At 46.8% G+C, this 22,276-nt stretch overlaps 1 protein-coding gene across 1 annotated transcript in view; it reads left to right on the forward strand.

The window, feature by feature from the left end:
• LOC311126153 (rho guanine nucleotide exchange factor 39-like) overlaps positions 1-22,276 on the forward strand; it is a gene marked incomplete at its 3' end in the record, with an annotated part of 115,246 nt that overhangs the window by 67,307 nt on the left and 25,663 nt on the right. Inside the window, 1 exon segment of the mRNA XM_084200172.1 lies at positions 6,853-6,981. Coding sequence (XP_084056298.1) covers positions 6,853-6,981 — 129 coding nt within the window.

The following is a 22,276-nucleotide window of genomic DNA, read 5'->3' on the forward strand; positions in this document are numbered from 1 at the left end:
ACTATAATTGGGTAGATCTGCCTTGCATACTGTGCAGTTCAGGGTTCCCCAACTGGCGGGCCGCGGCCTGAATTTGGCCCGCAGGTGAATTTATTTGGCCCTTAAATTTTCACACGCCATTTTTTTTGGGGGGGGGGGGGGGGGGGGTGGTTGGGGACATAAAATACTGTAAAAAACGCCAGCAAATCAGTTTTGTTCCAAAGTATTCCCATGTATAAATAGAGAGATATATGTGATCAGAGGCGTCATGCCCATATGGGGAACGGGACAGTTTCACTGCAATACTATTAGCCACCTAGCAATTCTATGTTGGCTTTAGCTAACCCAGATAGGTTCCCAATCTCCCAACCCCATAACTTACCAAGAAGCCATTTCAGGCTATCAATCAAGTTACAGTGCCTTGCAAAAGTATTCATCCCCTTTGGCGTTTTTCCTATTTTGTTGCATTACAACCTGTAATTAAAATTTTATTTTTATTTGGATTTCATGTAATGGACATACACAAAATAGTCCAAATTGGTGAAGTGAAATGAAAAAAAGAACTTGTTTCAAAAAATTCTAAAACATTAAATAACGGAAAAGTTGTGCATGCATATGTATTCACCCCCTTTGCTATGAAGCCTGTAGATAAGATCTGGTGCAACCAATTACCTTCAGAAGTCACATAATTAGTTAGATTGCACACAGGTGGACTTTATTTAAGTGTCACGTGATCTGTCACATGATCTCAGTATATATACACCTGTTCTGAAAGGCCCCAGAGCCTCCAACACCACTAAGCAAGGGGCACCACCAAGCAAGCGGCACCATGAAGACCAATGAGTTCTCCAAACAGGTCAGGGACCAAGTTGTGGAGAAATACATATCAGGGTTGGGTTATAAAAAAAATACCTGAAACTTTGAACATCCCACGGAGCACCATTAAATCCATTATTAAAAAATTTAAAGAATATGGCACCACAACAAACCTGCCAAGAGAGGGCTGCCCACCAAAACTCACAGACCAGGCAAGGAGGGCATTAATCAGAGAGGCAACAAAGAGACAAAAGATAACCCTGAAGGAGCTGCAAAGCTCCACAGCGGAGATTGGAGTATCTGTCCATAGGACCACTTTAAGCCGTACACTACAGAGAGCTTGGCTTTACGGAAGAGAGGCCAGAAAAAAGCCATTGCTTAAAGAAAAAATAAGCAAACCGGTTTGGTGTTCGCCAAAAGTCATGTGGGAGACTCCCCAAACATATGGAAGAAGGTACTCTGGTCAGATGAGACTAACATTAAGCTTTTTGGCCATCAAGGAAAACGCTATGTCTGGTGCAAACCCAACACCTCTCATCACCCCGAGAACACCATCCCCACAGTGAAACATGGTGGTGGCAGCATCATGCTGTTGGGATGTTTTTAATCGGCAGGGACTGGGAAACTGGTCAGAATTGAAGGAATGATGGATGGCGCTAAATACAGGAATATTCTTGAGGGAAACCTGTTTCAGTCTTCCAGAGATTTGAGACGGGGATGGAGGTTCACCTTCCAGCAGGACAATGACCCTAAGCATACTGCTAAAGCAACACCTGAGTGGTTTAAGGGGAAACATCTAAATATCTTGGAATGGCCTAGTCAAACCCCAGACCTCAATCCTATTGAGAATCTGTGGTATGACTTAAAGATTGCTGTACACCAGCAGAACCCATCCAACTTGAAGGAGCTGGAGCAGTTTTGCCTTGAAGAATGGGCAGAAATCCCAGTGGCTAGATGTGCCAAGCTTATAGAGACATACCCCAAGAGACTTGCAGCTGTAATTGCTGCAAAAGGTGGCTCTACAAAGTATTGACTTTGGGGGGGTGAATAGTTATGCACGCTCAACTTTTCTGTTTTTCTGTCCTATTTCTTGTTTGTTTCACAAGAAAAAATATTTTGCGTCTTCAAAGTGGTAGGCATGTTGTGTAAATCAAATGATACAAACCCCCCCCCCCCCAAAAAAATCTATTTTAATTCCAGGTTGTAAGGCAACAAAATAGGAAAAACGCCAAGGGGGGTGAATAGTTTCACAAACCACTGTAGAGTAGCTACCTCGTCTAACTACCTTCGCTGGCATGCCTGCTGGCAAGGATGGTAGACTTTAGAAAAGCAAGCAATAACTAAATGTACTGAATAAGACTCACATTCTTTTCAATCGTTTACCCAAGATTTTAGCAGAGATGCAGAGAAGCATATTTAGTTTCTTCCACAAAAGAAACACCAGTCAGGAGGACAGGTCAAGAGGTACAGTATGCTTAGATATGCAGAAAAATGGACATATTGATTTTTTTTTTACATAGAATTCGGCATAATGATTATGGCTCTAGATTGTAGGAAAAAGCTCTTTCAGGTGTTTGAAAAATGCAAAAATTCTTCAACTTCAGGACCGGGGGCCTAGCCCCCCTCTGGACCGCCCATCAGCCATCCACACGTACTTTGTACCCCTCAGATTTTGGGGGTGCATGATGCCTGCCCCCTGTATGTGATCATATAGAAGTGTAAGCAAGGTTTTGAAATGATTGTTTTAGTGAAATATTATATCTGTCTGTGCTTCTTGCCGTCGATTGTCAGTCTACAAATTCTTTGTAATTACGTTCCGGCCTCCGGCCACCAGCTCGAGAGAAAATCTGCCCGCGGCTGAATCTAGTTGATGATGTAGTTGATTCGCCTGCTTTGTTTTTCGGGCTTCAGTTTCTCAGAGCTTGTCGGCTAACCCTAACCCTTCGCTGTAAACCCAACGACCAAGGCTACCAAACCACACACAAGTTATACAAGACGGTACCACCAGGAATATTTTGTGAAGAAAGTGGGTGTTCTGTTAAGGTCAATAAGGAGGGGAGGGGGGTTCTGTTAAGGTCAATAAGGAGGGGAGGGGTGTTCTGTTAAGGTCAATAAGGAGGGGTGTGTTTGTCTGTGTCTCTGTGTGTGTGTCTGTCTCTGTGTGTCTGTGTCTCTGTGTGTGTGTGTCTGTGTGTCTGTCTCTGTGTGTGTCTGTGTGTCTGTCTCTGTGTGTGTGTGTCTGTGTGTGTCTGTCTCTGTGTGTGTGTGTGTGTCTGTCTCTGTGTGTGTGTGTGTGTGTGTGTGTGTGTCTGTGTGTCTGTCTCTGTGTGTCTGTCTCTGTGTGTGTGTCTGTCTCTGTGTGTGTCTCTGTGTGTGTCTGTCTGTGTGTGTCTGTCTGTGTGTGTGTGTGTCTGTCTCTGTGTGTGTGTGTGTGTCTGTCTCTGTGTGTGTGTGTGTGTGTGTGTGTGTGTGTGTGTGTGTCTCTGTGTGTGTGTGTGTCTGTGTGTCTGTCTCTGTGTGTGTGTGTGTGTGTGTCTCTGTGTCTGTCTCTGTGTGTGTCTGTCTCTGTGTGTGTGTGTGTGTGTGTGTGTGTGTGTCTGTCTGTGTGTGTGTGTGTGTGTGTGTGTGTGTGTGTGTGTGTGTCTGTGTGTCTGTGTGTCTGTGTCTGTCTGTGTGTGTGTGTGTGTGTGTGTGTGTGTGTGTGTGTGTGTGTCCATGGCACAGACCAGAAGCACTCTAATTATGTGTCTGGCCACACCCTAAATCAATCTGGTCTATATTAATATGCCATTTAGCAGACGCTTTTTATCCAAAGCGACTTGCCGTCATGTGTGCATACATTTTTACGTATGGGTGGTCCCGGGGATCGAACCAACTACCCCGGCGTTACAAGCGCCATGCTCTACCATTTGAGCTACAGAGGACCACAACTGACCATAAATCAGTTGATGGGCGTATAGGATGTACAGTCCCTTCAGAATGTATTCATACACCTTTACTTTTTCCACATTTTGTTGAGTACAGCCTGAATTTAAAATGGATTAAATTGAGATTTTTGGTCACTGGTCTACCCACAATACCCCATAATGTCAAATTGGAATTGTTTTTTGTTTTCAAAAGTTTTACAATTGAATATATAATGAAAAGCTGAAATGTCTTGAGTCAATAAGTATTCAACCATTTTGTTATGGCAAGCCTAAATAAGTTCAGGAGTAAAAATGTGCTTAACAAGTCACATAATAAGTTGCATGGACTCACTCTGTGTACAATAATAGTGTTTAACATGATTTTTTGAATGACTACCTCATCTCTGTACCCCCACACATACAATTATCTGTAAGATTCAACCACAAAGACCAGGGAGCTTTTCCAATGCATCTCAAACAAGGGCACCTATTGGTAGATGGGTAAAAATGAAAAAAGCTGACATTTAATATCCGTTTGAGCATGGTGACGTTATTAATTACACTTTGGATGGTGTATCAATACACCCAGTCACTACAAAGATACAGGTGTCCTTCCCAACTGAGTTGCTGGGGAGGAAGAAACTGCTCAGGGATTTCACCATGAAGCCAATGGTGACTTCAAAGCAGTTACAGAGTTGAATGGGTGTGATAGGACAAAATTGAGGATGGATCAACAACATTGTAGTTACTCCACAATACTAACCTAATTGACAGAGTGAAAATAAGGAAGCCTGAATAAAAAATATTCCTAAACATGCATCTTGTTTGCAACAAGGCACTGAAGTAATACTGAGAAAAAAATGTGGCAAAGCAATTCACTTTTTGTCCTGAATACAAAATGTTATGTTTGGGGCAAATCCAATACAACACATTGCTGAGTACCGCTCTCCATATTTTCAAGCATAGTGGTGGCTGCATCATGTTATGGGTATGCTTGTAATCGTTAGAGGTTTTCAGGATAAAAAAGAAACTGAATGGCGCTAAGCACAGGCAAAATCCTAGAGGAAAACCTGGGTCAGTCTGCTTTCCACCAGACACTGGGAGATGAATTCACCTTTCAGCAGGACAGTGACCTAAAACCCAAGGCAGGACAATAACCTAAAACCCAAGGCAGGACAGTAACCTGAAACCCAAGGCAGGACAATAACCTAAAACCCAAGGCAGGACAATAACCTGAAACCCAAGGCAGGACAGTGACCTAAAACCCAAGGCAGGACAGTGACCTGAAACCCAAGGCAGGACAATAACCTAAAACCCAAGGCAGGACAGTAACCGAAATCCCAAGGCAGGACAGTAACCTAAAACCCAAGGCAGGACAGTAACCTAAAACCCAAGGCAGGACAGTGACCTAAAACCCAAGGCAGGACAGTGACCTAAAACCCAAGGCAGGACAGTGACCTGAAACCCAAGATAGGACAGTAACCTAAAACCCAAGGCAGGACAGTAACCTAAAACCCAAGGCAGGACAGTAACCTGAAACCCAAGGCAGGACAATAACCTAAAACCCAAGGCAGGACAATAACCTGAAACCCAAGGCAGGACAGTGACCTAAAACCCAAGGCAGGACAGTGACCTGAAACCCAAGGCAGGACAATAACCTAAAACCCAAGGCAGGACAGTAACCTAAAACCCAAGGCAGGACAGGAACCTAAAACCCAAGGCAGGACAGTAACCTGAAACCCAAGGCAGGACAATAACCTAAAACCCAAGGCAGGACAGTAACCTAAAACCCAAGGCAGGACAGTGACCTGAAACCCAAGGCAGGACAATAACCTAAAACCCAAGGCAGGACAGTAACCTAAAACCCAAGGCAGGACAGTGACCTAAAACCCAAGGCAGGACAGTGACCTGAAACCCAAGGCAGGACAGTAACCTAAAACCCAAGGCAGGACAGTGACCTAAAACCCAAGGCAGGACAGTGACCTAAAACCCAAGGCAGGACAGTGACCTAAAACCCAAGGCAGGACAATAACCTAAAACCCAAGGCAGGACAGTGACCTAAAACCCAAGGCAGGACAGTGACCTAAAACCCAAGGCAGGACAGTGACCTAAAACCCAAGGCAGGACAGTGACCTAAAACCCAAGGCAGGACAGTGACCTGAAACCCAAGGCAGGACAGTAACCTAAAACCCAAGGCAGGACAGTGACCTAAAACCCAAGGCAGGACAGTGACCTAAAACCCAAGGCAGGACAGTGACCTAAAACCCAAGGCAGGACAGTGACCTAAAACCCAAGGCAGGACAGTGACCTAAAACCCAAGGCAGGACAGTAACCTGAAACCCAAGGCAGGACAGTGACCTAAAACCCAAGGCAGGACAGTGACCTAAAACCCAAGGCAGGACAGTGACCTAAAACCCAAGGCAGGACAGTGACCTAAAACCCAAGGCAGGACAGTGACCTAAAACCCAAGGCAGGACAGTGACCTAAAACCCAAGGCAGGACAGTGACCTGAAACCCAAGGCAGGACAGTAACCTGAAACCCAAGGCAGGACAGTAACCTAAAACCCAAGGCAGGACAGTGACCTAAAACCCAAGGCAGGACAGTGACCTAAAACCCAAAGCCAAATCTGCACTGAAGTAGAAGAAGAATATTCCTGAGTCGTCTAGTTACAGTTTTGACTTAAATCTACTTGAAAATATATGGCAAGACCTGAAGATGGTTGTCTAGCAATGATTAACAACCAATTAGAGCTTGAAGAATTTTTGAAAACAAATTGTAGACAAATGTTGCACAATTCAGGTGTGGATAGCGCTTAGAGACTTACCCAGAAAGACTCACAGCTGTAATCGCTGCCAAAGGTGCTTCTACAAAGTATTGACTGAGTGGTGTGAACACTTACGTAAATGAGATTTCTGTATTTCATTTTCAATACATTTGCAACAATTTCTTAAAAACATGTTTTCATCATGGGGTATTGTGTGTAGTACAATCTGTGTTGAATTCAGGCTGTAACACGACACAATGTGGAACAAGTCAAGGGGTATGAATACTTTCTGAAGGCGCTGTAGATACTTATGGGGGGCAGTCTGGGGCGTTTCAGTAATCCATTCTGGCAGCTAACCCTCATCTGTCCTACCCATGATGCTTTAGGGTCGGTGAAGGCGGTCTCTGAGGTATCCCAGCGTATCCAGGACAATGCCCGCAGCCATGACAACCACCTGCAGCTGCGGCGGGTGCAGAAACTGCTGAAGGGGAGAAAGACCAAGGTGGTGGCTCCAGGTTGGTACTGTTTCTAAACTGCTGAAGGAGAGAGACCAAGGTGGTGGCTCCAGGTTGGTTCTGGTTCTGTTTCTAAACTGCTGAAGGAGAGAGACCAAGGTGGTGGCTCCAGGTTGGTTCTGGTTCTGTTTCTAAACTGCTGAAGGAGAGAGACCAAGGTGGTGGCTCCAGGTTGGTTCTGGTTCTGTTTCTAAACTGCTGAAGGGGAGAAAGACCAAGGTGGTGGCTCCAGGTTGGTTCTGGTTCTGTTTCTAAACTGCTGAAGGAGAGAGACCAAGGTGGTGGCTCCAGTTTGGTTCTGTTTCTAAACTGCTGAAGGAGGGAGACCAAGGTGGTGGCTCCAGGTTGGTTCTGGTTCTGGTTCTAAACTGCTGAAGGGGAGAGAGACCAAGGTGGTGGCTCCAGGTTGGTTCTGTTTCTAAACTGCTGAAGGAGAGAGACTAAGGTGGTGGCTCCAGGTTGGTTCTGGTTCTGTTTCTAAACTGCTGAAGGAGAAAGACCAAGGTGGTGGCTCCAGGTTGGTTCTGGTTCTGGTTCTAAACTGCTGAAGGAGAGAGACCAAGGTGGTGGCTCCAGGTTGGTTCTGGTTCTGTTTCTAAACTGCTGAAGGAGAGAGACCAAGGTGGTGGCTCCAGGTTGGTTCTGGTTCTGTTTCTAAACTGCTGAAGGAGAGAGACCAAGGTGGTATCTCCAGGTTGGTTCTGGTTCTGTTTCTAAACTGCTGAAGGAGAGAGACCAAGGTGGTGGCTCCAGGTTGGTTCTGGTTCTGTTTCTAAACTGCTGAAGGGGAGAAAGACCAAGGTGGTGGCTCCAGGTTGGTTCTGGTTCTGTTTCTAAACTGCTGAAGGAGAGAGACCAAGGTGGTGGCTCCAGGTTGGTTCTGGTTCTGTTTCTAAACTGCTGAAGGAGAGAGACCAAGGTGGTGGCTCCAGGTTGGTTCTGGTTCTGTTTCTAAACTGCTGAAGGAGAGAGACCAAGGTGGTGGCTCCAGGTTGGTTCTGGTTCTGGTTCTAAACTGCTGAAGGAGAAAGACCAAGGTGGTGGCTCCAGGTTGGTTCTGGTTCTGTTTCTAAACTGCTGAAGGAGAGAGACCAAGGTGGTGGCTCCAGGTTGGTTCTGGTTCTGTTTCTAAACTGCTGAAGGAGAGAGACCAAGGTGGTGGCTCCAGGTTGGTTCTGGTTCTGTTTCTAAACTGCTGAAGGAGAGAGACCAAGGTGGTGGCTCCAGGTTGGTTCTGGTTCTGGTTCTAAACTGCTGAAGGAGAGAGACCAAGGTGGTGGCAGCAGGTTGGTTCTGGTTCTGTTTCTAAACTGCTGAAGGAGAGAGACCAAGGTGGTGGCTCCAGGTTGGTTCTGGTTCTGTTTCTAAACTGCTGAAGGAGAGAGACCAAGGTGGTGGCTCCAGGTTGGTTCTGGTTCTGTTTCTAAACTGCTGAAGGAGAGAGACCAAGGTGGTGGCTCCAGGTTGGTTCTGGTTCTGTTTCTAAACTGCTGAAGGAGAGAGACCAAGGTGGTGGCTCCAGGTTGGTTCTGGTTCTGTTTCTAAACTGCTGAAGGAGAGAGACCAAGGTGGTGGCTCCAGGTTGGTTCTGGTTCTGTTTCTAAACTGCTGAAGGAGAAAGACCAAGGTGGTGGCTCCAGGTTGGTTCTGGTTCTGTTTCTAAACTGCTGAAGGAGAGAGACCAAGGTGGTGGCTCCAGGTTGGTTCTGGTTCTGTTTTTAAACTGCTGAAGGAGAGAGACCAAGGTGGTATCTCCAGGTTGGTTCTGGTTCTGTTTCTAAACTGCTGAAGGAGGGAGACCAAGGTGGTGGCTCCAGGTTGGTTCTGGTTCTGGTTCTAAACTGCTGAAGGAGAGAGACCAAGGTGGTGGCTCCAGGTTGGTTCTGGTTCTGTTTTTAAACTGCTGAAGGAGAGAGACCAAGGTGGTATCTCCAGGTTGGTTCTGGTTCTGTTTCTAAACTGCTGAAGGAGAGAGACCAAGGTGGTGGCTCCAGGTTGGTTCTGGTTCTGTTTCTAAACTGCTGAAGGAGAGAGACCAAGGTGGTACAGTGGGGGAAAAAAGTATTTAGTCAGCCACCAATTGTGCAAGTTCTCCCACTTAAAAAGATGAGAGAGGCCTGTAATTTTCATCATAGGTACACCTCAACTATGACAGACAAATTGAGATTTTTTTTCTCCAGAAAATCACATTGTAGGATTTTTTATGAATTTATTTGCAAATTATGGTGGAAAATATGTATTTGGTCAATAACAAAAGTTTCTCAATACTTTGTTATATACCCTTTGTTGGCAATGACACAGGTCAAACGTTTTCTGTAAGTCTTCACAAGGTTTTCACACACTGTTGCTGGTATTTTGGCCCATTCCTCCATGCAGATCTCCTCTAGAGCAGTGCTGTTTTGGGGCTGTCGCTGGGCAACACGGACTTTCAACTCCCTCCAAAGATTTTCTATGGGGTTGAGATCTGGAGACTGGCTAGGCCACTCCAGGACCTTGAAATGCTTCTTACGAAGCCACTCCTTCGTTGCCCGGGCGGTGTGTTTGGGATCATTGTCATGCTGAAAGACCCAGCCACGTTTCATCTTCAATGCCCTTGCTGATGGAAGGAGGTTTTCACTTAAAATCTCACGATACATGGCCCCATTCATTCTTTCCTTTACACGGATCAGTCGTCCTGGTCCCTTTGCAGAAAAACAGCCCCAAAGCATGATGTTTCCACCCCCATGCTTCACAGTAGGTATGGTGTTCTTTGGATTCAACTCAGCATTCTTTGTCCTCCAAACACGACGAGTTGAGTTTCTACCAAAAAGTTCTATTTTGGTTTCATCTGACCATATGACATTCTCCCAATCCTCTTCTGGATCATCCAAATGCACTCTAGCAAACTTCAGATGGGCCTGGACATGTACTGGCTTAAGCAGGGGGACACGTCTGTCACTGCAGGATTTGAGTCCCTGGCGACGTAGTGTGTTACTGATGGTAGGCTTTGTTACTTTGGTCCCAGCTCTCTGCAGGTCATTCACTAGGTCCCCCCGTGTGGTTCTGGGATTTTTGCTCACCGTTCTTGTGATCATTTTGACCCCACGGGGTGAGATCTTGCGTGGAGCCCCAGATCGAGGGAGATTATCAGTGGTCTTGTATGTCTTCCATTTCCTAATAATTGCTCCCACAGTTGATTTCTTCAAACCAAGCTGCTTACCTATTGCAGATTCAGTCTTCCCAGCCCGGTGCAGGTCTACAATTTTGTTTCTGGTGTCCTTTGACAGCTCTTTGGTCTTGGCCATAGTGGAGTTTGGAGTGTGACTGTTTGAGGTTGTGGACAGGTGTCTTTTATACTGATAACAAGTTCAAACAGGTGCCATTAATACAGGGAGCCTCTTAAAGAAGAAGTTACAGGTCTGTGAGAGCAAAACATTTTGCTTGTTTGTAGGTGACCAAATACTTATTTTCCACCATAATTTGCAAATAAATTCATTAAAAATCCTACAATGTGATTTTCCAGATTTTTTTTTTTTTTTTCTTCTCATTTTGTCTGTCATAGTTGACGTGTACCTATGATGAAAATTACAGGCCTCTCTCATCTTTTTAAGTGGGAGAACTTGCACAATTGGTGGCTGACTAAATAAATTTTTTCCCCATTGTAGGTCCAGGTTGGTTCTGGTTCTGATCACATTCCTCCTCTCTACCTCTCCCTGACTTTCTCTACCTCTCTCTCTTTCAATTTCAATTTAAGGGCTTTATTGGCATGGGAAACGTGTGTTAACATTGCCAAAGCAAGTGAAGTAGATAGTAAACAAAAGTGAAATAAACAATAAATATTAACAGTAAACATTACACTCAGAAGTTCCAAAAGAATAAAGACATTTCAAATGTCATATTATGTCTATATACAGTGTTGTAATGATCTGCAAATAGTTAATGTACAAAAAGGGAAAATAAATAAACATAAATATGGGTTGTATTTACAATGGTGTTTGTTCTTCACTGGTTGCCCTTTTCTTGTGGCAACAGGTCACAAATATTGCTGCTGTGATGGCACACTGTGATATTTCACCCAGTAGATATGGGAGTTTATCAAAATTGGATTTGTTTTCAAATTCTTTGTGGGTCTGTGTAATCTGAGGAAATATGTGTCTCTAATATGGTCATACATTTGGCAGGAGGTTAGGAAGTGCAGCTCAGTTTCCACCTCATTTTGTGGGCAGTGTGCACATAGCCTGTCTTCTCTTGAGAGCCAGGTCTGCCTACGGCGGCCTTTCTCAATAGCAAGGCTATGCTCACTGAGTCTGTACATAGTCAAAGCTTTCCTTAAGTTTGGGTCAGTCACAGTGGTCAGGTATTCTGCCACTGTGTACTCTCTGTTTAGGGCCAAATAGCATTCTAGTTTGCTCTGTTTTTTTGTTTGTTCTTTCCAATGTGTCAAGTAATTATCTTTTTGTTTTCTCATGATTTGGTTGGGTCTAATTGTGTTGTTGTCCTGGGGCTCTGTGGGGTCTGTTTGTGTTTGTGAACTTTGCCCCAGGACCAGCTTGCTTAGGGGACTCTTCTCTAGGTTCATCTCTCTGTAGTTGATGGCTTTGTTATGGAAGTTTGGGAATCACATCGTTTTAGGTGGTTGTAGAATTTAACGGGTCTTTTCTGGATTTGGATAATTAGTGGGTATCGGCCTAATTCTGCTCTGCATGCATTATTTGGTGTTTTACATTGTGCACTGAGGATATTTTAGCAGAATTCTGCATGCAGAGTCTCAATTTGGTGTTTGTCCCATTTTGTGAATTCTTGGTTGGTGAGCAGACCCCAGACCTCACAACCATAAAGGGCAATGGGTTCTATAACTAATTAAAGTATTTTTTGCCAGATCCTAATTGGGATGTCAAATTTGATGCTCCTTCTGATGGTGTAGAAGACCCTTTTTGCATTGTCTCTCAGATCGTTCACAGCTTTGTGGAAGTTACCTGTGGTGCTGATGTTTAGGCCGAGGTATGTATAGTTTTTTGTGTGCTCTAGGGCAACGGTGTCTAGATGGAATTTGTATTTGTGGTCCTGGCAGTTGGACCTTTTTTGGAACACCATTATTTTTGTCAGGGCCCAGATCTGACAGAGTCTGTGCAGAAGATCTAGGTGCTGCTGTAGGCCCTCCTTGGTTGGGGACAGAAGCACCAGATCCTCAGCAAACAGTAGACATTTGACTTCAGATTCTAGTAGGTTGTTGCCGGGTGCTGCAGACTGTTCTAATGACCTCGCCAATTCATTGATATATACAGTGCATTCGGAAAGTATTCAGACCCCTTGACTTTTTCCACATTTTGTTACGTTACAGCCTTATTCTAAAATTTATTAAATCGTTTTTTCCCTCATCAATCTACACACAATACCCCATAATGACAAAGCAAAAACAGATTTTTAGAAATTTTAGCAAATGTATTAAAACTGAAATATTACATTCACATAAGTATTCAGACCCTTTACTCAGTACTTTGTTGAAGCACCTTTTGCAGCAATTACAGCCTCGAGTCTTCCTGGGTATGAAGCTACAAGCTTGGCACACCTGTATTTGGGGAGTTTCTCCCATTCTTCTCTGCAGATCCTCTCAAGCTCTGTCAGGTTGGATGGGGAGCGTTGCTGCACAGCTATTTTCAGGTCTCTCCAGAGATGTTCAATCAGGTTCAAGTCTGGGCTCTGGCTGGGCCACTCATGGACGTTCAGAGACTTGTCCCGAAGCTACTCCTGCGTTGTCTTTGCTGTGTGCTTAGGGTTGTTGTCCTGTTGGAAGGTGAACCTTCGCCCCAGTCTGAGGTCCTGAGTGCTCTGGAGAAGGTTTTCATCAAGGATCACTCTGTGCATTGCTCCGTTCATCTTTGCATCGGTCCTGACTAGTCTCCCAGGGCCTGCCGCTGAAAAACATCCCCACAGCATGATGCTGCCACCACCATGCTTCACCGTAGGGATGGTGCCAGGTTTCCTCCAGACGTGACTCTTGGCATTCAGGCCAAAGAGTTCAATCTTGGTTTCATCAGACCAGAGAATCTTGTTTCTCAAGATCTGAGAGTCTTTAGGTGCCTTTTGCAAACTCCAAGAGGGCTGTCATGTGCCTTTTACTGAGGAGTGGCTTCCGTCTGGACACTCTACCATAAAGGCCTGATTGGTGGAGTGCTGCAGAGATGGTTGTCCTTCTGGAAGGTTCTCCCATCTCAAATCAAATCAAACCAAATTGTATTTGTCACATGCGCCGAATACAACAGGTGTAGACCTTACAGTGAAATGCTTACTTACAAGCCCTTAACCAACAATGCAGTTTTAAGAAAAAATATCAAAATCACAAAAAAATACAGTATAAAATAATACGAAATAAAAGTAACAAATAATTAAAGAGCAGCAGTAAAAATAACAATAGCGAGGCTATATACAGGGGGTACCGGTACCGAGTCAATGTGCGGGGGCACCGGTTAGTCGAGGTAATTGAGGTAATATGTACATGTAGGTAGAGTTATTAAAGTGACTATGCATAGATAATAAACAGAGAGTAGCTGCAGTGTAAAAGAGGGGTGGGGGGGGGGCAATGCAAATAGTCTGGGTAGCCATTTGATTAGATGTTCAGGAGTCTTATGGCTTGGGGGTAGAAGCTGTTTAGAAGCCTCTTGGACCTAGATTTGGCGCTCCGGTACCGCTTGCCGTGCGGTATCAGAGAGAACAGTCTATGACTAGGGTGGCTGGAGTCTGACAATTTTTAGGGCCTTCCTCTGACACCGCCTGGTATAGAGGTCCTGGATGGCAGGAAGCTTTGCCCCAGTGATGTACTGGGCCGTACGCACTACCCTCTGTAGTGCCTTGCGGTCGGAGGCCGAGCAGTTGCCATACCAAGCGGTGATGCAACCAGTCAGAGATGCTCTCGATGGTGCAGCTGCAGAACCTTTTGAGGATCTGAGGACCCATGCCAAATCTTTTCAGTCTCCTTATGGGGAATAGGTTTTTACTGTGCCCTCTTCATGACTGTCTTGGTGTGCTTGGACCATGTTAGTTTGTCATAAAATAAAAATTATTAGTCCAGTTCAAGGTGAGTAATCTCTGTTCTGATGTCCAGAAGCTATTTTCGGTCATAAGAGATGGTAGCAGCAACATTATGTACAAAATAAGTTACAAACCATGCGAAAAAACACACAAAATAGCACGGTTGGTTTAGAGTCCATAAAATGGCAGCCATCCTCTCCGGCGCCATCTCAACGCCACAGAGGAACTATGGAGCTCTGTCGGAGTGACCATCGGTTTCTTGGTCACATCCCTGACCAAGGCCCTTCTCCCCCGATTGCTCAGTTTGGCCGGGCGGCCAGCTCTACGAAGAGTCTTGGTGGTTCCAAACTTCTTCAATTTAAGAATGATGGAGGCCACTGTGTTCTTGGGGACCTTCAATGCTGCAGAAATTTTTGGGTACCCTTCCCCAGATCTGTGCCTCGACACAATCCTGTCTCGGAGCTCTATGGACAATTCTTTCGACCTCATTGCTTGGTTTTTGCTCTGACATGCACTGTCAACTGTGGGACCTTATATAGACAGGTGTGTGCCTTTCCAAATCATGTCCAATCAATTGAATTTACAACAGGTGGACTCTATTGAAGTTGTAGAAACATCTCAAGGATGATTCATGGAAACAGGATGCACCTGATCTCAATTTCGAGTCTCATAGCAAAGGGTCTGCATACTTATGTAAATGAGGTATTTCTGTTTTTTATTTTTAAAACATTAGCGGAAAAAAAATACAAACCTGTTTTTCGCTTTGTCATTATGGGGTATTGTTTGTAGATTGCTGAGGAAAAACAAATATTTAATCCATTTTAGAATAAGGCTGTAACGTAACAAAATGTGGTAAAAGTCAAGGGGTCTGAATATTTTCCGAAGGCGATGTATATGTTGAAGAGGGTGGGGCTCAAGCTGCATCCCTGTCTCACCCCACGGCCTAGTAGAAAGAAATGTGTGTTTTTTCCAATTTTAACCGCACTTGTTGTTTGTGTTACCTCTCTCTCTCTCTCTCTCTCCTCTCTCTCGCTCTACCTCTCTCTCTCTCTCTCTCTCTCTCTCTCTCTCTCGCTCTACCTCTACCGCTTTCTCGCTCTACCTCTCTCTCCTCTCTCTCTCTCTCCCTCTCTCTCTCTCCCCTCTCTCCTCTCTCTCTCTCTCTCTACCTCTCTCTCTCTCTACATCATCTCTCCCTCTATGTCTCTCGCGCTCTCTAGTTTAATAGGGAGAGGAGTTGTATCACTTAAATCAATGCAACATTTGTGATTTTGTAGGGACATTTTAATGAGATCTCAACAAGCTAATTGGACCAAATGACCAGATACAGTCTTGGCCCTAATTGGTCGGTAGTGAGTGGGCCTTGCCTTTCTCTTGGTTTCTCTATTTTTCATTCACCCCTTTCTTTCTTTATTATGTATTTCTCTTTCTACTTGTGGAGTGGTGGCCCTCCTCCCCTCTCTTCTCCTCTCCTCTGCTCTTCTCCTTCTCCTTCTCCTCTCCCCTCCCCTCCTGTCCTACCCTCTTCTCCTCTCCTCTAATCTCTCCTCCTCCTCCTCTCCTCCTCTCCTCTCCCCTCTCTTCTCCTCTCCTCTGCTCTTCTCCTTCTCCCCTCCCCTCCTGTCCTACTCTCTTCTCCTCTCCTCCTCCTCTACTCTCTTCTCCTCTCCTCCTCCTCCTCTCCCCTCTCTTCTTCTCTCCTCCCGAGGGAGTGGTCCACGTGTAGAAGGAACAACAGAGAGACCTCCTCCTCGTGCCTCCCCTCACCCTGCCCGTCTCCCCACGGACCAATTACAGACTGGAGCTCATCTAGTGGGCCGGCACATGAAAAGGAAGCTGTGTGTATATGCACACACACACACATACACACACTTGTGTATGGACACTTCTGTGTGTGTGTGTGTGTGTAGGGGGGTGGTTGTGTGTCTGTTATGTGTGTGTACTTAGCACCAAGGTGGTGTGGGGCTAACATAAGTATGGCTCTGAATAGCTAGTGAGCAGTATGTCTCATCTCTCTCTGTCGATGTGGAGGATGTTTTCATCCCATCCATAGTTCTCGGGCCCTTCAACTCTACTGAGCCTCTTTCTACTCGTTTCACTCAATAAGGCCTGAATCCTCCCTGACTAACATCAAGAGAACCACCAGTCTCTGTCTCTCAGCCCTGCCTCACCGTCCCGCCACCCCCAGCCCTCAAAGCCTCCTCTCCTTCCTCTCCGGTCCTTCTTCCCCAGCTCTGCTTCTACTACTGTGGCTAAAAGAAAAGACTAGCTGCTTCTCCAGGGATGTCTCCTACGTAGTGTTTAACCAGAGGTGAGAGGTGGTAGCCAGGCAGAGAGGGAGATGGAGAGATGGAGCCCGGGGTCATATTAAGTAGCCCAACAGATGAGGTGGTAGCCAGCCAGAAGGAGAGAGAGATGGAGCCCCTGGATCATATTAAGTAGCCCAGCAGGAGATAAGGAGACTGATTGTGAGACGAACTAGAGAGGAATCAATGAGACATCGATACAACAGACAGCCTGGCTGGAGGGAGGGATCCTGGGGGGGGTGGGGATTAATGGAGGGAGGCTGGAGAGATAGATGGAGGGAGGGAGGCTGGAGAGATGGATGGAGGGAGGCTGGAGAGATGGATGGAGGGAGGCTGGAGAGATGGATGGAGGGAGGCTGGAGAGATGTATGGAGGGAGGCAGGAGAGATGTATGGAGGGAGGCTGGAGAGATGGATGGAGGGAGGCTGGGAGGATGGATGGAGGGAGGCTGGAGAGATGGATGGAGGGAGGCTGGAGAGATGGATGGAGGGAGGCTGGAGATATGAATGGAGGGAGGCTGGAGAGATGGATGGAGGGAGGCTGGAGAGATGGATGAAGGGAGGCTGGGTCTGTGGGAAGTCTGCCTGTAGCTCCATCCTCTCCTAAGGCCTGGTCTTGCTCAGAGAGGGTTGGAGAGATGGAAAGGATGGGAGACAGAGAGGGTTAGAGAGAGATGGAAAGGATGGGAGACAGAGAGGGTTAGAGAGATGGAAAGGATGGGAGACAGAGAGGGTTAGAGAGATGGAAAGGATGGGAGACAGAGAGGGTTAGAGAGATGGAAAGGATGGGAGACAGAGAGGGTTGGAGAGAGATGGAAAGGATGGGAGACAGAGAGGGTTAGAGAGATGGAAAGGATGGGAGACAGAGGGGGTTGGAGAGATGGAAAGGATGGGAGACAGAGAGGGTTAGAGAGAGATGGAAAGGATGGGAGACAGAGAGGGTTAGAGAGATGGAAAGGATGGGAGACAGAGAGGGTTAGAGAGATGGAAAGGATGGGAGACAGAGAGGGTTAGAGAGATGGAAAGGATGGGAGACAGAGAGGGTTAGAGAGAGATGGAAAGGATGGGAGACAGAGAGGGTTAGAGAGAGATGGAAAGGATGGGAGACAGAGAGGGTTAGAGAGATGGAAAGGATGGGAGACAGAGAGGGTTAGAGAGATGGAAAGGATGGGAGACAGAGAGGGTTAGAGAGAGATGGAAAGGATGGGAGACAGAGAGGGTTAGAGAGAGATGGAAAGGATGGGAGACAGAGAGGGTTAGAGAGATGGAAAGGATGGGAGACAGAGAGGGTTAGAGAGAGATGGAAAGGATGGGAGACGGAGAGGGTTAGAGAGAGATGGAAAGGATGGGAGACAGAGAGGGTTAGAGAGATGGAAAGGATGGGAGACAGAGAGGGTTGGAGAAATGGAAAGGATGGGAGACAGAGAGGGTTAGAGAGATGGAAAGGATGGGAGACAGAGAGGGTTAGAGAGATGGAAAGGATGGGAGACAGAGAGGGTTAGAGATGGAAAGGATGGGAGACAGAGAGGGTTAGAGAGATGGAAAGGATGGGAGACAGAGAGGGTTAGAGAGATGGAAAGGATGGGAGACAGAGAGGGTTAGAGAGATGGAAAGGATGGGAGACAGAGAGGGTTAGAGAGATGGAAAGGATGGAAGACAGAGAGGGTTAGAGAGATGGAAAGGATGGGAGACAGAGAGGGTTAGAGAGAGATGGAAAGGATGGGAGACAGAGAGGGTTAGAGAGATGGAAAGGATGGGAGACAGAGAGGGTTAGAGAGATGGAAAGGATGGGAGACAGAGAGGGTTAGAGAGATGGAAAGGATGGGAGACAGAGAGGGTTAGAGAGATGGAAAGGATGGGAGACAGAGAGGGTTAGAGAGAGATGGAAAGGATGGGAGACAGAGAGGGTTAGAGAGATGGAAAGGATGGGAGACAGAGAGGGTTAGAGAGATGGAAAGGATGGGAGACAGAGAGGGTTAGAGAGAGATGGAAAGGATGGGAGACAGAGAGGGTTAGAGAGAGATGGAAAGGATGGGAGACAGAGAGGGTTAGAGAGATGGAAAGGATGGGAGACAGAGAGGGTTGGAGAGAGATGGAAAGGATGGGAGACAGAGAGGGTTAGAGAGATGGAAAGGATGGGAGACAGAGAGGGTTAGAGAGATGGAAAGGATGGGAGACAGAGAGGGTTAGAGAGATGGAAAGGATGGGAGACAGAGGGTTGGAGAGAGATTGAAAGGATGGGAGACAGAGAGGGTTAGAGAGATGGAAAGGATGGGAGACAGAGAGGGTTAGAGAGATGGAAAGGATGGGAGACAGAGAGGGTTGGAGAGATGGAAAGGATGGGAGACAGAGAGGGTTGGAGAGAGATGGAAAGGATGGGAGACAGAGAGGGTTAGAGAGATGGAAAGGATGGGAGACAGAGAGGGTTAGAGAGATGGAAAGGATGGGAGACAGAGAGGGTTGGAGAGATGGAAAGGATGGGAGACAGAGAGGGTTAGAGATGGAAAGGATGGGAGACAGAGAGGGTTAGAGAGATGGAAAGGATGGGAGACAGAGAGGGTTAGAGAGATGGAAAGGATGGGAGACAGAGAGGGTTAGAGAGATGGAAAGGATGGGAGACAGAGAGGGTTAGAGAGATGGAAAGGATGGGAGACAGAGAGGGTTAGAGAGATGGAAAGGATGGGAGACAGAGAGGGTTAGAGAGAGATGGAAAGGATGGGAGACAGAGAGGGTTAGAGAGATGGAAAGGATGGGAGACAGAGAGGGTTAGAGAGATGGAAAGGATGGGAGACAGAGAGGGTTAGAGAGAGATGGAAAGGATGGGAGACAGAGAGGGTTAGAGAGATGGAAAGGATGGGAGACAGAGAGGGTTGGAGAGAGATGGAAAGGATGGGAGACAGAGAGGGTTAGAGAGATGGAAAGGATGGGAGACAGAGAGGGTTAGAGAGATGGAAAGGATGGGAGACAGAGAGGGTTAGAGAGATGGAAAGGATGGGAGACAGAGAGGGTTGGAGAGAGATGGAAAGGATGGGAGACAGAGAGGGTTAGAGAGATGGAAAGGATGGGAGACAGAGGGTTGGAGAGATGGAAAGGATGGGAGACAGAGAGGGTTAGAGAGATGGAAAGGATGGGAGACAGAGAGGGTTAGAGAGAGATGGAAAGGATGGGAGACAGAGAGGGTTAGAGAGATGGAAAGGATGGGAGACAGAGAGGGTTAGAGAGAGATGGAAAGGATGGGAGACAGAGAGGGTTAGAGAGAGATGGAAAGGATGGGAGACAGAGAGGGTTAGAGAGATGGAAAGGATGGGAGACCGAGAGGGTTAGAGAGAGATGGAAAGGATGGGAGACAGAGAGGGTTAGAGAGAGATGGAAAGGATGGGAGACAGAGAGGGTTAGAGAGATGGAAAGGATGGGAGACAGAGAGGGTTAGAGAGATGGAAAGGATGGGAGACAGAGAGGGTTAGAGAGATGGAAAGGATGGGAGACAGAGAGGGTTAGAGAGAGATGGAAAGGATGGGAGACAGAGAGGGTTAGAGAGAGATGGAAAGGATGGGAGACAGAGAGGGTTAGAGAGAGATGGAAAGGATGGGAGACAGAGAGGGTTAGAGAGAGATGGAAAGGATGGGAGACAGAGAGGGTTAGAGAGATGGAAAGGATGGGAGACATAGAGGGTTGGAGAGATGGAAAGGATGGGAGACAGAGAGGGTTGGAGAGATGGAAAGGATGGGAGACAGAGAGGGTTAGAGAGATGGAAAGGATGGGAGACAGAGAGGGTTAGAGAGATGGAAAGGATGGGAGACAGAGAGGGTTAGAGAGATGGAAAGGATGGGAGACAGAGAGGGTTAGAGAGATGGAAAGGATGGGAGACAGAGAGGGTTAGAGAGATGGAAAGGATGGGAGACAGAGAGGGTTAGAGAGAGATGGAAAGGATGGGAGACAGAGAGGGTTAGAGAGAGATGGAAAGGATGGGAGACAGAGAGGGTTAGAGAGAGATGGAAAGGATGGGAGACAGAGAGGGTTGGAGAGATGGAAAGGATGGGAGACAGAGAGGGTTAGAGAGAGATGGAAAGGATGGGAGACAGAGAGGGTTGGAGAGATGGAAAGGATGGGAGACAGAGAGGGTTGGAGAGATGGAAAGGATGGGAGACAGAGAGGGTTAGAGAGATGGAAAGGATGGGAGACAGAGAGGGTTGGAGAGATGGAAAGGATGGGAGACAGAGAGGGTTGGAGAGATGGAAAGGATGGGAGACAGAGAGGGTTAGAGAGATGGAAAGGATGGGAGACAGAGAGGGTTAGAGAGAGATGGAAAGGATGGGAGACAGAGAGGGTTAGAGAGATAAAAGATGAGTGAATGAGAGGATGACATTGATCTTAAAACGGCCAAACACAGCCCCATCAAACTGCATTAGCCCCAATTAACCTCATGGGAAATCTAAATCCTAATGAACCTCATGGGAAATCTAAATCCCAATGAACCTCATGGGAAATCTAAATCCTAATTAACCTCATGGGAAATCTAAATCCTAATTAACCTCATGGGAAATCTAAATCCCAATGAACCTCATGGGAAATCTAAATCCTAATTAACCTCATGGGAAATCTAAATCCTAATTAACCTCATGGGAAATCTAAATCCTAATTAACCTCATGGGAAATCTAAATCCTAATTAACCTCATGGGAAATCTAAATCCTAATTAACCTCATGTGAAATCTAAATCCTAATTAACCTCATGGGAAATCTAAATCCTAATTAACCTCATGGGAAATCTAAATCCTAATTAACCTCATGGAAAATCTAAATCCTAATTAACCTCATAGGAAATCTAAATCCTAATTAACCTCATGGGAAATCTAGGGTTTTCTCTCACAAGCTTGCTTTTGACTAACATCAGCGGTAAACATTGATTTCCATGCCATTTGATCTTCAACAATCCCGTACCTAACCTGAAACAACTCAGGAACGAGCACTTCAGGTCATCCAATCATACATGACATGAAAGTGTTGTGGGACATGGTCCACTTCAAATGAACCGCCCCCCGACCATGTCACCCCACCCCAGTGTCCCGTCCCGTCCTCTCACCCCGGTCACGGCAGGGGGACCCGCCCCCCGACCATGTCACCCCATCCCAGTGTCCCGTCCCGTCCTCTCACCATGGTCACGGCAGGGGGAACCGCCCCCCGACCATGTCACACCATCCCAGTGTCCCGTCCCGTCCTCTCACCCTGGTCATGGCAGGGGGACCCGCCCCCCGACCATGTCACACCATCCCAGTGTCCCGTCCCGTCCTCTCACCCTGGTCATGGCAGGGGGAACCGCCCCCCGACCATGTCACACCATCCCAGTGTCCCGTCCCGTCCTCTCACCCTGGTCACGGCAGGGGGACCCTGGTCACGGCAGGGGGACCCTGGTCCTTTGTAGTTCAACCTTCATCACCTGAGCCTTCCTACACACACACACACACTGACACACACACACACACTGACACACACACACACACTGACACACACACACACACACACACACACACACACACTGACACACACACACACTGACACACACACACACACACACACTGACACACCACACACACTGACACACACACACACACACAGTCTCACACACTCAGGGCTATCCTCCCTACACACACAGGGCTAGCCCTCTACCCCCCCCCCCCCCCCCCCGGTGCCGACCGACCAACAGGTCTTTGTAGTAGATAATAGGTAACTCTTTGACAGTGGAGGTTGAAAGGAGAGGACATGGAGATGGGAGCTCCCAGTTCCTGCCCTTTGAACCCACGTCTGGCTGGCGGCTCAAAGGGCTGTTGATGGTCTTGATGGTTCTGTACTCGGTACTGCACAGACAGGGGCCGGATGGCTGGAGGTGTCAGCCGTGTGTTTGTCAGGGTTGGTGACAATTCCATTTGAATTCCAGTCAATTCTGGAAGTACACCGAAAATCACATTTACATCTCTTCAATGCT

This window comes from Coregonus lavaretus (assembly GCF_964263955.1).
Source record: "Coregonus lavaretus genome assembly, contig: HAP1_SCAFFOLD_296, whole genome shotgun sequence".
In the NCBI taxonomy this organism is placed as follows: domain Eukaryota; kingdom Metazoa; phylum Chordata; class Actinopteri; order Salmoniformes; family Salmonidae; genus Coregonus; species Coregonus lavaretus.